This window comes from Acipenser ruthenus, chromosome 21 (genome assembly GCF_902713425.1).
Source record: "Acipenser ruthenus chromosome 21, fAciRut3.2 maternal haplotype, whole genome shotgun sequence".
NCBI classification, from domain to species: Eukaryota; Metazoa; Chordata; class Actinopteri; order Acipenseriformes; family Acipenseridae; genus Acipenser; species Acipenser ruthenus.
Genome location: NC_081209.1, coordinates 31,979,282 through 31,993,030, shown reverse-complemented (window position 1 = coordinate 31,993,030; position 13,749 = coordinate 31,979,282). Strand labels below are relative to the sequence as shown.

The window sequence follows — 13,749 nt, the reverse complement described above, 5'->3', positions numbered from 1 at the left end:
AAATGGAAGTCAATTCTGAAAAATCAAGTTGAGGATGTGTTACAGTTTGAGCACCTTGTATCCTGTGTTCAGATGTCATCCTGTGCACAGTGCATGCAGCACAATTGTAAGTTAAATAAACACCACAAGCACTTTTGTTTTCTTTAATAGCAGTTCCTGACCAAAGAAATCTTCGGTCTTGTGATTTCCAACACATGGTAGTTTGGGGAGTCTCTTATTATAAAGGATATCATTTTGCACAGTTTGATCACCCAGAGCTATACAAGATCACACCTCCTGAACAATAAGAGACACACTACATATTCACTCATCACACAATGCATTTACTGCTTTGGAACTGACTGCTCTCTGCCTAAACATGATAAAGTACATTCTGCATCTGTGTCCTTAATGGGCAGTGCTTCTATGTGGGGAAAAAGGTTTACATCTGTCAAGCTTTATCTAGTATTCAGAATGATCTATTTCTCTGGTTCCTTACATAAAATAAAAAGTGTGACCTGGTAGTCTTGTGATATGCATTCTAGTGAAAACAACAGCAGCAATGGAGATTGGATAAGTTGGAAAAACATACAAAACCCAGTCTGATACCCCCATTATCACTTTAATGAGGCAGTTAGCAGGTCTGGGGCACTGGGTTTGAATTGCATGCATTATTAAAGAAGGCCTGCTCTGCCCACGAGAGAGCTGGGGTGTGGCATTGCTCTTCTGATAGTTATTATCCTGTGATAATGAAGAGCACAAGAGTTCCTAGGGAGCTTTTTAAAGGGGATCTCAATATGTGAAAATGCATTGTTCTGCTTTTCTAACAAGCCAGGGAATGAAAAGTAAACAGAACATTTTAAAAAAGGACAGATTCTAAGATAGGTTACAGTATTACTACTCCCTCTTTGCATATGATTTTCAAATGAACTTCATTGTTGTATCTTGAAAAGAAGCACAAGTTACAGTTAGGGACAATCTGGTTTTCTCTACAAACTGTGTTATTCATTAAGAGCTTGAGAGGTGAGAAGACCTTCAAATGCCTTGGCTAGATCTCATATACAAATCAATAGACACATTAAAGGTGAATATACCGAACTGCAATCCACGGGGCTGGTAGCACATGCAAGTGGATACAAAGCTGTTTAAAACACAGGAAGCAGAGAGTACTTGTAAGAGGGGAAACCTGGAACTGGGGCTGATGTTTCTTATCTACATCAACCATTTAGATCAGGGGATAAGCAACAAGCCAGTCAAATTTGGTATTATGGTCACCACAGCACCAAAGGGACATTCTGACCGTGGAGAGAGTCCCACGAAGGGCAACCAGACTAATCCCAGGGCTTAAAGGAATGAGCTACAAAAATGGGCTGAAAGAACTGAATCTATTCAGCCTAGAACAAAGCATTAGGTTGAGGTATGGAATGGGCGTCTAGTCATGTTGTTGAGTAAGGGTCAGCTGGATCCTTTAAGACTCGACTTGACAAAGTTTTGAAATCAATCCGCTACTAGGAAGCGGACGAGCTTAGATGGGCTGAATGGTTTCATCTCGTTCGCACATTTTCTTATGTTCTTAGGTACAAATGAATAGATGGTACATTAAAGGTAAATAATGAAACTAAATGAACTTTGCAGAGAGCATATCAAATTTGAGCACTGGAGAAAGTATTCATTTATTTATAAATATTCTCACAGAATAAACATGTCCTGTTTCTAAAGCACCCTGGCAGACAGTATGGAAAGTAAGTTACAATAGAGAAAAGCACATACAGTGCTGTATAATTACAATATCAGTGCAGTGCACACAGAAATCAGCACCCTGTAGCCACTGTATGTTATCATGCGCTTGATTACAAGAGGAGGCTGCATAACTGCAAAGGTTAATCTGCCTAATTGTTTCTTGTAAGCAGGCACATGGATCGTATTGAGATGCAATATCAGCACACTGGCCTGCTACCATCATGTTGTGTGAAGCTGGTCACAAGCTCCAGTTCCACTTGTGAATTTTGGAAAGAGCAGTTTTATTCATTTGTAGTTTTGCCTTGGTTTCTGAAAGCAGAGGGCTAGGAATCATGGCACCCTTCCCCTCTGTCTCAGGAGTGATAATGAGACGCACAGCACAAGGGCATTGCCAGTCCTAATATGGACTCTGAATTAGTGACACTGACATGCTCAGAGTAAAGAGCTACAGACAGCAGCCTGCGCTGAAACTGGGAGAGAAATTAGGAGAGATGCCAATCTTCAACTCTTGATGGGAATGAGGTACAGTTTGCTCTGTGTGTATCTATTTAAACTGTTTCACCACAAATAGACCAATAACGCCTTTAAAACTTGCAAAGAAAACATTAAATGGACGTGGCCCAGAGACGTTATAAGCACTAAAACCAATGACCCCCAATATCAATTAGTGTGTTTTATCTGTAGAAATGTTGTCTATCAAGAACATTGGCATCATTTGCAAAGCAGTTTTGAACTGTATGAATCTTAGGTGCTTATTAGGTTTTAAAATGACTTAAGTGTTACAATTCTCTGCAGTATCTAATTTTGGATGTCATGATTATTTACAGCAATAACAGAATGTATTCCTGTTCTAGCAAACGACCAATTATACAACCTTGAGGATTTGTAGACCTTGTGGTGGATTTGTCATCGCAATTAAAACAATGGAGTTGGATAGGGGTTATAACCGTTCTGATTAACCATTTCACTGGAACTTGATTTGATTGCACTTTTTCAAGGTAATGGAGTTTGTAGTTTTTATGCCACCTTGGCCCAACATTAAATAAACTACCCACAACTCTGGTGCATGAACTGCATTTTAAAACCAAAAAAGCTGTCTCAACAAGCACACTGTGGCATTATACTGTGAGGGCAGACTTTTAAACCCTATACATTTGCAGAAAGGTGGGTTCAGAGACAACAGCCTTTCAAGCCTTTCAACAGAATGGACACAGAGCTGGCTGTCCGGAGAGCCCCAGGAAATCGCTCTGAATCAGGGGTCCGTCTTTAGAATCGAAGGGCCATGGCATGCAGGGAGGGCAACCATCCAGGCCTCTGCACAGCCTTCCTGCACACTGCACACAGCAGCCCAGGCAGGGGCATGCAATGTAATAAAACATCATGGAGTCGATTGATTTCTTGTCACCAGGCCTGTTAAGGTCTAACACAGCAGTGTTTGGGTATTAAGGATTTCAACTATTCAATAAATATTGATAATGAGGGCCGTTTGTTTCACTGCATCCTTCAGAGAGCCACATTGGTGGCTGGGCCACAACCAAACAGAATGGACTTTTCTGGGCTGTGAAGATCGACCAAAGATTTCAATTTCCAGTACTGAACCACAAGGCAATCCCAGAACTGAACAGGGAATAATCCACTTGTTGTGAACCCCGTCCTAGCTCTGTCAGCACCCCCACGGCACACATTTCAACATTCAGCAGCCGACGTGGCTCTGAGATAGCACTGCTCTCTTGTGTTACATTTCCTGGATCTAACTTTCATGTACGTTTTTCCTTGTTCAATACCGGGTTGTTTCTTTTCTTTCTATGTAAAATGGATCTTGAACTTGTTGCTTTAAGATCTTTGTATTGAAATGGCTGCTAAGTTCCCCTCTTTGAATTGGCAGTTTAGACAATCACAGACAGGCAGTGTGTCATTTCTTTTCTCTCTCTTTTTTAATTGGCAGAAATCTTTCCAGGAACCCGCTGAGCACCCTGTCCTGGCAGCTCTTCCAGACGCTGCAACTCTCTGAGCTGTAAGTTTTCAAAGAAGACATTCTCCAATTCCTTAAGCCCACAGACTGCACCAACACAGAGGGAACTTAACCCAGAGTACTTCCAGAGGGTTACACAATGCTGCGGTACAATTGAATAACTGTTACATCTGAATGAGAACTTTCCAATCATTTACAGTGCAATTATACTAAAGGCCTAATATGATACATAGCATGCTCACAATGCAATATGCATTATATAAAAATCACATGATAATGCATGGTGGACTGTGAGTCTGCTCCTGGCACAGAGAGCGCTTCCCTGCCAAAGTCCCACTATGCAAAGAGATGGGGGAGAGAGAGGGACAAGGAGAGGGGCTGAAAGAGCAGAGTTAGAGGCCATAAGGTTACTGTTAGCAGAAGCTTATTTTCCTGAGATACTGGAACAAAGCTTACTTTTCAACAGTTTGTTAAAATGGGGCAGCACTATCTATATCTGCAGAAAGGGATTCCTATTCTCAGTAGAGTTCAATAACTTGGATAAGGGACCGTCACATATATAATAGAGAGAAGAAGCTGTAATAGAAATCTGAAACTTGGATATAGAAACACAGCACCTCTCTGTACACCTCCAAACAGCACATTATATTTACTAAAATCTGAAGCCCTCAATAAAAAAAGAAAGAGATAACTGCACTACATTGCAATTCATTTTAATGATAAAAGGAATTAGAACCTATTTCTTTGGTAGGAAATGTGTGTTTTTTTCCTACATGATCAACAAATTATTATTATTATTATTATTAGTATTAGTATTAGTATTAGTATTAGTATTAGTATTATTTATTTATTAGCAGTCGCCCTTACCCAGGGCGACTTACAGTCATAAACAAAAAATACATTTCAAGAATCACAGTACAAGTATTAATACAATTAAGAGAAAATGAATCATTCTGATGTTTTGTTCATTTCTGAAGGTTTATTTCTGTGGGGATTGCATTGAGAAACGGAGGCAGACAGCAGCTTAACACATTACATAAAATACAATAAACACAGACTAATTTAATAAAACAATGTACATGTATTACATTCTCAACCAGGGGCGTGCACAAGGGGGGGGGGGGGGGGGGGGGCAAGCAGGGGCACTGGCCCCTCCAGTAATCATCTCCAAAATATTGATTTGTGCTTCTCAATGTATTGCGTTTGCACTTTCTGTCACTGACCCTCACAAACTGAACGCATTTCCTCATAACGTGCAGTTATGGACGCACATGGACTCGCTTTGCACACGTTCCCCCATAAGTGCAGTTAAGGATGCAAGCGTATTCGTGTCCACTTAATGTTTGAGTCCAGCTGCAGTAGTACAATTAGTGGAAAAACAGCACATTTTTAAATGATGCTATTTTATGCTACCATTTTTTGCAGAGGGAGAACATTGATTTAGCCAGTGCAGTAAGTGTCATAGAGAGGTGTTTAAACGTGTGAAAAGTTAATTCTGTGAGTACTTTTTAGAAGCTGAAAATCGTGCTAATGAACTGACTCTGCAAATGCTAACATTCAGGAAAAAGCGCCTGACAACAACACTGGAACATTTTGATGGGACTCGCACAGCCGGAATCCTGAGTTTTTTAACCTTTGCAAGAGAAATATAAGTGAGATCGACAGACAGTTTAATCAGAAAAGTACAGAAATACTCCAAGCCACTTCTTATCTTAAACTGAAAACTGTTAGTGTACTAAAGGGAAAGCACTTGTGAAGCTGAATCAAGAATTTCAATGCAGCTCCTGAAATGCAGTATGGATTTATTTGTAACCCACATTGAGACTATTTCTAACGCTCAGGAATCACACAGTGCAATGTCTTTGCTCATGAAGGTCTGTAAAGAACACGACCTGGGACTTCTCTATCCTGATGTATTCCACCTATTGGTGCTTTTGGCCACGCTACCTGTTACAATTGCAACTGCAGAAAGATGTTTCAGTGTTAAAAGCTCCAGTGTATGGACTTTCATTGAAATGGCGAGTTTAATGCTATTTATTTATATAACCATATCAAGACACACACACACACACATGTGCACACACGCACACACACACACACATGCGCACACACGCACACACACACTATATATATATATATATATAGTTTAATGTGCCCCCCAATAGCGGTCAAATTTGCATTCCTGCGCACACCCCTGTTCTTAAGAATCTGGTCCAGATTAATCAAAAGCACCGGTGCAGCTTTTCACACAGTGATCTTAAAATACCCTGGAGTCTATTGTAGTGATCCTGTTATACCCTGGAGTCTATTGAGGTGATCCTGTTATACCCTGAAGTCTATTGTAGTGATCCTGTTATACCCTGGAGTCTATTGAGGTGATCCTGTTATACCCTGGAGTCTATTGAGGTGATCCTGTTACACCCTGGAGTCTATTGAGGTGATCCTGTTATACCCTGGAGTCTATTGTAGTGATCCTGTTATACTTCGTATGTGTGTTCCTGGTTCATGCTTGTGTCTTCCCTGCTTCTCAATGGTGCTTGACTGTCAGAGCAAGGGAGCTGTGCTAATGGCATATGTTCTCTAATTGAAGGATATTTGCAGTAGCAGACAAAGTCACATTCACAAGGATCCACTCTGTTTGGATTCTGTCGCTACAGTGTCTGTCTGCCAGGGGGGGTTGCGTGTCATTCAATCTCTTTCTCTTCTGACTGTCTGGGAGGAGCTTTTCCATGCAAAATGCCTCTTTTAAGTTCTTTATTTCCATTCATTGCAATCCATGTCTTATTATCTCTCCAATCCAGTACACTTTACTCAGCATGAATATATAAACAGAGTTTGGGGATATTTGAATGGGCAGGAACAGAACGTCAAGAAACCCTTTGAGTTCAGAGACAATCTCACAAGTTATTGCTTCATGGTTACAATGTGATCTCACTCTAAGGTATTATCACAGTCTTCCTCTTGTTGTGTGTGACCCGCATGTCCTCATGCTATCCACTTGCTGGTTCATGCTGTCCACATGCTGGTTCATGCTGTCCACATGCTGGTCCATGCTGTCCACATGCTGGTCTATGCTATCCACTTGCTGGTCCATGCTATCCACATGCTGTCCACATGCTGCTCCGTGATGTCCTCATGCTATCCACTTGCTGGTTCATGCTGTTCACATGCTGGTCCATGCTGTCCTCATGCTGGTCTATGCTATCCACTTGCTGGTCCATGCTATCCACATGCTGTCCACATGCTGGTCCATGCTGTCCATATGCTGGTTCATGTTTGTTTCTTGTTTGCATGTTTAGATGTTTGTTTCTATGAAAGCTAATAACTTCTGAACATGTTGTTGGACTGATCAGGAAATGTGTCCACAGCTTCATAATTGCAGGGTAATGAAACTGCCACAGTTACAGATTTATACACTAACTATTCCTCTATCAGCAGGATCATCTGCGAGCACATTCTGGTGTGATTTGTTTTGGCAAACACCTTTCTAGTGTGCACCAAATTTACTGAACTTTTATCAGCCTGTAGTGACATTTATCAGCACATCCCATTCAAAAATGCTTAAACCAAACCAAAGTCTTTTATTGTGGACTAAAACAAAGTATACATTATTTGAACTGGCCTGGACCTAACAGCTAATCAAACTGACAGCATCCTGGCTTTGAAAGAGATGATGCACAAAGCAACACCAAGGAAAAAACACCTCTTAATCAAAAACTGACCGTGTGCCAGGGAAAGATCACTTCACTTATACTGTTTCCCTGATCGTTTTCTTTTTCTGACTCCGCTAGTTTTTCTTACAACAGTACATTTTATATATATAAAATATATATTTTTTCTCATTTATCTTAATGATGCTGTAAAATGAATCCCCCCAGGGGAGCTCTTTCTCCAGTGCCTTTTTAAGATGATCAATACAGATTAGCTGGCCCTGCCCTGCTGTTTAGAATGTATGCTTGCTCATTGTTATCGAACGACTGTAGAGCTAAAGATTGAACCTTTCCATTGCTGAATATTTTGTTTGTTTGCTTTTCCATTGATAAGTAGGAGTTTTAACTTGCAGTTGCAATGCTTATCCTCATTGGCTTACCAGAGCTGCTGTTTGTAATAATCTGAGGCCAGTCTGTAGATTCATTTTAAAATCTGTTAATGTCACCAAGGACTGGGAAAAATACATTATTATTTGGAGACATTATATTTTAGAAATGGAAGTCAAGAAAGCCTGTCCAGGCAGTAATTTGAGGTTTACTGAGCAACACTATAAATTGAATTAATTTATAACCAGTTCAAACAGTTTCTGTAGGCCAGTGTCTTCTGCTCAAGTTCATTCGCAGCTTCAAACATTTCTGAGTAGAAAGGAAAGAGGCAGAGGCTGCCTGCCAGCTTTCAGCAGGTTTGCTTGTTAAAGCTGGTGACAGCCCAGCAGAATTTCACAGGTACAAGTCTTGGTTATAATAAAGCACTTCACACATTCAGCACTGGGGCTTCCTCCTCGCCTAGCAACCAAGTTCAAAAGCAGCGTTACCAATGGAAGTGTTCCTCCTGCTGGGGTACTTCTACACAGAGACAGTCCTTTCCACATTTAACCCTTCAGTGCATGTGGATCATTACTTTAGATACAAATGTCTTATTACACAACAAACCTTTAAATTCAGTGTTTTCCAGGCTGTTCTGCAAAGTGACTTTATTGCTCCAAAGAATGAGTTAAAAACACAGCTGCCTGTATCAATCCAAGCATTCCTATAGAGACTTCAAGAAGCAGCACGTGCACCTTGTTTAGTGCATGTGTTTGGGTGGTGTTCTGTGCCCTGTGCAGCACACACAGCAGCAGGCAGCACATGCTATAGGCTGGGGTGCTGGAATATGGAGCGCGTGCTTTGCTCTCCAGGCGCAATCTGATGGATGTTTGGGGCACTCAGTGGGATGAGACATTGTTGTCCTTAACCTACTTCCGTCCCCGTGTGACTGAACCAAGTTGTGTGCTTTCCTGCAGGAGGCTGGACAACATCCTGTTCAACTGCAGCTGTGACATTCGCTGGGTGCAGCTGTGGCAGCAGCGAGAGGAGGCCGGGCTGCACACCCAGCAGCTGCTCTGTAAGAATGGGGAGTCGGAGGTGATTCCACTCCAGGACATGAACATCACACTGTGTGGTAGGGCATGCTGTCTATTCACAAGCCTCAAAACACCTCAAACAATACATTCTCACTATGGACAATTGTATAGGACCACTCTGATGAATTAACACTATATCCTGTGTATTGGAATTAGCTGAATAGGTCTTACTGGCCTGCCCAGGACTGCCTGGATCATTAATGGGCAAAACATTCTGCTGCAAGTCCATTGCTTTCTCCTTAGAAAACAGCACTCAGGAGCCATAGTTAGGGGGCTGTCATATGTGTTCTGCCTTTTTATGTGAATTATAATTTATTATAGGGACATTTACAATTGACACCATGCAGTTACTGTATAACTAGTTTTGTGTAATAGAGGATACCTTTTAACCAGGGAACACTGCAGCTCCATGCAGTCAGGCACGCCTGAAAGTTATACCAATTCCACTCTGCTGCATATTCCATGTCATCTCAAACAGCCATAGAAAAAAACCCAGTGGAACCTGTAACATGCTGTGCTATTACAAAGAAATGAAAGCAGGGTATTAAGCACTGCAGGAGGCCGCAGCCCATGACTCATCTCCCTGCCTCTCTTCCTTGCCAGACCTACCAGAAATCAGTGTGAGCCACAGTAACCTGACGGTGATGGAGGGGGAGCGTGTGGTGGTCACCTGTAACGGCTCGGGGTCCCCCTTACCCGACGTCGACTGGATAGTTACGGGTCTTCACTCTATAAACACACACCAGGTGAGAGCGGCTGCACTGAGGGAATGCTGTGAGCTTGGAGTGTGGATATGATGGATGGGTTTGAGCATCTATCACAAAGCCAGGCTGCTGCACACTGCTGCTTGCATTGACTCGCTCTTTCTCTCCCCTCACCTCCAGACCAACGTGAACTGGCCGAATGTTCACTCCATCAACCTGACTCTGTTCAATGTCAGCTGGGAGGACAACAGCTTTCAGTTGACCTGCATCGCAGAGAATGTGGTGGGGATAACCAACTCCACTGTGCTGCTGTCCGTTCAGTGTGAGTGTCCCTGGCACACACACACACCTTTTACTGGAGAGTGAAGCTGTATTCTACCTGCAGCTTTGAGAGTATTTCACTGGGTAGCTGAGTCTGCACTAATCACTGCACACCTAGCTTCTCCTGGTCACATGCAGCCAAGCCGCTTGCTTTCATATCTTCTGCATGCTGTGAGCTGACCAGCCAGCTTCTTTTAAAAGAAGCTTTCCCTCGCTAAACACAAGCAAGTGCCCACGCCCATTATAGTGATTCTACATGGCATCACGTTTCAGATTAACTGCACTTACATTGCCATGAACTTGCAGTCTAAGTACATTCCCCCTCCTCACACACACACTATACACACATAATAAACACACACACACACACTACACACACACACACACACACATAGAGTTTGGCCAGAAAATGTTTGGTCAGGATTTCACTTTTCTTTAAAGATTCTTGTTGAACATTTGAGCAATATTGGAAACCGTAATTATATTGGGTCACTTTGTGGTATTGGAAACCAAAAATAGAAACCTATAACAAGGGAAGACTGTCTAACTATGTGTGAATTATTAAGATTTTTGCTGGCTGGTTTATATACTTAAACACTCCAGTCCTGTTCTAAGACTCTGACTCAGAGTATGTGAGGTCATTCACTGACGCACTAATGATTAATTTATTGAAATGGTTGTGTTCTGAGGCTCTGACTCATTTCACTGACGCTCTGTTCAGAGCACCATCAAAGCTCTTGCAGCAGAGCCTCAGTTGCAGGGCTGGACCTCAGGACTAGTTTGACCTGAGTAGCCAATAGCTTCACAGTGTAACAGGGCTTTGTGCACAGGGGAGGTAGGACATCAGAAATAAAACAAATACAAAAGCAGTAAATAAGCAGCTCAGTGCATTGCCTCACTGTAACGTGTGTGCCTCCCTGCACTGCAGACCCCCCTCACATCGTGAAGCTGGTGGAGCCTGAGCGCAGACACGATACATGTGTGGAATTCATTGTGCGTGGGAACCCTCCTCCAGAGCTGCGCTGGCTGCACAATGGAGTGGAGATTGGGGACAACGGATACATCTACACTGACAAGGAAGACTACCAGGACTACCAGGAGGGCTGTCTGATCTTCATAAACCCCACACACTACAACAACGGCAACTACACCCTGGAGGCATGGAATGGGCTGGGCTTCGTCAGCGACACGATCTATGCACACTTCCTGCACTCCCCCTTCGAGGGTGAGTGAGGGCACTTCCTGGGCATGCCTGACTGCTCTGGATAGGGTGCAATTCCAGGAAAGATGGGACCCACAATTCATTACACATGGAGTTGCTGCTTTTTTTTAATTGCACCATGTTACCAATTTTTCTGTGTGGCTTCATCTGGTCAGATAACTACAGGTGTCATTACAGTACTCTGCATCACTGTTTTATTTCAAATGTTTTATTGAGGTTTTCTTTTTGCAGTTTTTATTCACATGATTTTTCCTTGTTTTTCCCTCCACAGAAACTGAAGATCCCAGTAAGTCTGTGCTGTAATACATTGATATAACAGAGTAACTGAAGATCCCAGTAAGTCTGTGCTGTCATACATTGATATAACACAGTAACTGAAGATCCCAGTAAGTCTGTGCTGTCATACATTGATATAACACAGTAACTGAAGATCCCAGTAAGTCTGTGCTGTCATACATTGATATAACACAGTAACTGAAGATCCCAGTAAGTCTGTGCTGTCATACATTGATATAACACAGTAACTGAAGATCCCAGTAAGTCTGTGCTGTCATACATTGATATAACACAGTAACTGAAGATTCCAGTAAGTCTGTGCTGTCATACATTGGTATAATGGACACAGTTGAACAAAAAGGCTGTATGTCCTCATGTGTTTATTAAGGGCTCAGGCAAACCATGGTGCTATCAGGAAGTCGTTCTTCTAAGCTAACAGTGGCAACACTTCCTTTATTGAAGGAGAACTCTGTCTCGGTTGGTCATGTATTCTACAAGCATACCTGATACCCACAGTGCAGTTTCTGTGCCAATGTAACCATCGTGTGAAAATGAAAGGCAGTGCATTCTTTGACGTTGACCTTCATCTTACACCTTTTATGTCCACTTCATAACACCTCCATGACCCCCTCAGATCACTTCACTACAACATGCAGACTTCATGGGGTGGGTGACTGGCAAGGATTGTCAATAAAGTGGATTGACTCCCTCAACAGCACAGAGGCTTTACACACAGTCAAACCCTGCAGAGGAGTGCTCTTATTGTATTACTTGTATTACTTGTATTGTAACACTTGAAATGTATTTGCTTACGATTGTAAGTCGCCCTGGATAAGGGCATCTGCTAAGAAATAAATAATAATAATAATAATAAGACTACAAAATCAAGCCCAGATGAATGGATTGAAAGTTCAACAGATGTGATGCTAATTATTATTGAGCAGGCCTGGGTATCTGGAATGCAAGAGGGGGGCTGCATTGATTCTCTTCACTGTTGAACTCTGCCAATGGCAGTCTGGCTGTAAAACATCCAGTTTCCCTCGAGTCTCAAGTGCAGTACCTGCTCACTTAATACCACTGTTGCATAGCTCGGATGCTATCTATACAGGTTCAGCTTGCTTTGTTTTTTGTTGTCTTGTTTGTTTTTGAAGTGTGACAAGTTCACAAAAAAAATACTTTCTCTGTAGGTAATAGTATTTAAAAAAACCTAACCCTAAGTATCTGTAAGTAAACAGATATTTTCTCTGAACAGACATTACTAGACATACGTTCTGCTTGGAATTGCACAGTCCCTTGTACAGTGATTAATATTGGGATAGTCTTTCAGCAAAAAGGAAAATCTGAATTAGTTGTACATGTATGTAAAATACAGCATAGAAATATGTATCTGGAAGATCAAATATTAGCCATTAACTATTTAAGAATAAGAAATAAATTATTTATCATAGCCCCACTATTCCAGTTCTACAGTATAGCACTGTTGGAATGTGTTGCATACTGTAAGGACAGTGAGGTTAATTTGATGATAAGGACGTCTAACCTGGTCTCTGTCTCTCTGCTAGTGTATTCCGTTACCCCCACGCCTCCTGTGAGTGTAACTCACAAGCCAGAAGAGGACACTTTCGGGGTGAGTGTGCTGACAAACCCCACTGCCTTTGTCTGTCTATCACAGAACCTCAGCTCATTATAAACATCTCCTGACTCTTTCCATCTGGAGGTTTCAGACATCCACTGCATGGCAGATTGATTCAGTCCAGGTTTTGTGAGCTTGAAATTAAATGAATTAAACAAATCATAACATTAGTTAAGCTCCAGAGTAGCTCAAACTGCTATTTCTAAGTTTAGATTTTTCATAGGTTGGGCATTTGTTTTGTGTGTTATGAAAGTCTTGCTGTAAACTCAGTAAGAAATATTCTGTGATATGAATAGAAAAGCAGACCTAGTCAAGGCTAAATGCTGCATTATTAATGGTTAAATCTGGAATATTCTGAGCTATGTAGATAATAGGGATTGGGTTCTATTTAAGACAAATGAAGCGCTATGGAGGGTTGAGCAGTGTGGTGTTCCTGTGCTTCACAGCAGTGTTTTATACCCCAGGGCTCTCTCTCCACTGCAGGTGTCGATTGCAGTCGGCCTGGCCGGATTCGCCTGTGTCCTTCTTGTGGTGCTCTTCGTCCTCATCAACAAATATGGACGTCGCTCCAAGTTTGGAATGAAAGGTAAGGTGGATTTCTCTAAGTTCTCTTGGGTGTGAGCTGGATTTTCACTTTTTCACTGCCTTGAATACAGTATCGGAGCCTTGGCTATGTGTTTGTTCTTTCTGCCCCTGTGGGACACTCATTGCTGCCGTATCTCTAGTTAACTACATTAGACTACCCTGTGGCCTCTTGGGTTGGCTGCTCTCTGCTAAGTGAATGCGTTC

The 13,749-nt window shown here is 42.0% G+C and overlaps 1 protein-coding gene across 6 annotated transcripts in view; it reads left to right on the top strand.

Moving 5' to 3' along the window:
• LOC117962476 (NT-3 growth factor receptor-like) overlaps positions 1-13,749 on the top strand; it is an 81,208-nt gene that overhangs the window by 22,510 nt on the left and 44,949 nt on the right. For all 6 annotated transcript variants that reach the window (XM_034901483.2, XM_034901482.2, XM_058995619.1 and 3 more), the window contains 8 exons: positions 3,665-3,733; positions 8,685-8,842; positions 9,408-9,550; positions 9,689-9,830; positions 10,758-11,054; positions 11,323-11,337; positions 12,890-12,954; positions 13,444-13,546. In XM_034901483.2, coding sequence (XP_034757374.2) covers positions 3,665-3,733; positions 8,685-8,842; positions 9,408-9,550; positions 9,689-9,830; positions 10,758-11,054; positions 11,323-11,337; positions 12,890-12,954; positions 13,444-13,546 — 992 coding nt within the window. The remainder of the gene's footprint in view (positions 1-3,664; positions 3,734-8,684; positions 8,843-9,407; positions 9,551-9,688; positions 9,831-10,757; positions 11,055-11,322; positions 11,338-12,889; positions 12,955-13,443; positions 13,547-13,749) is intronic.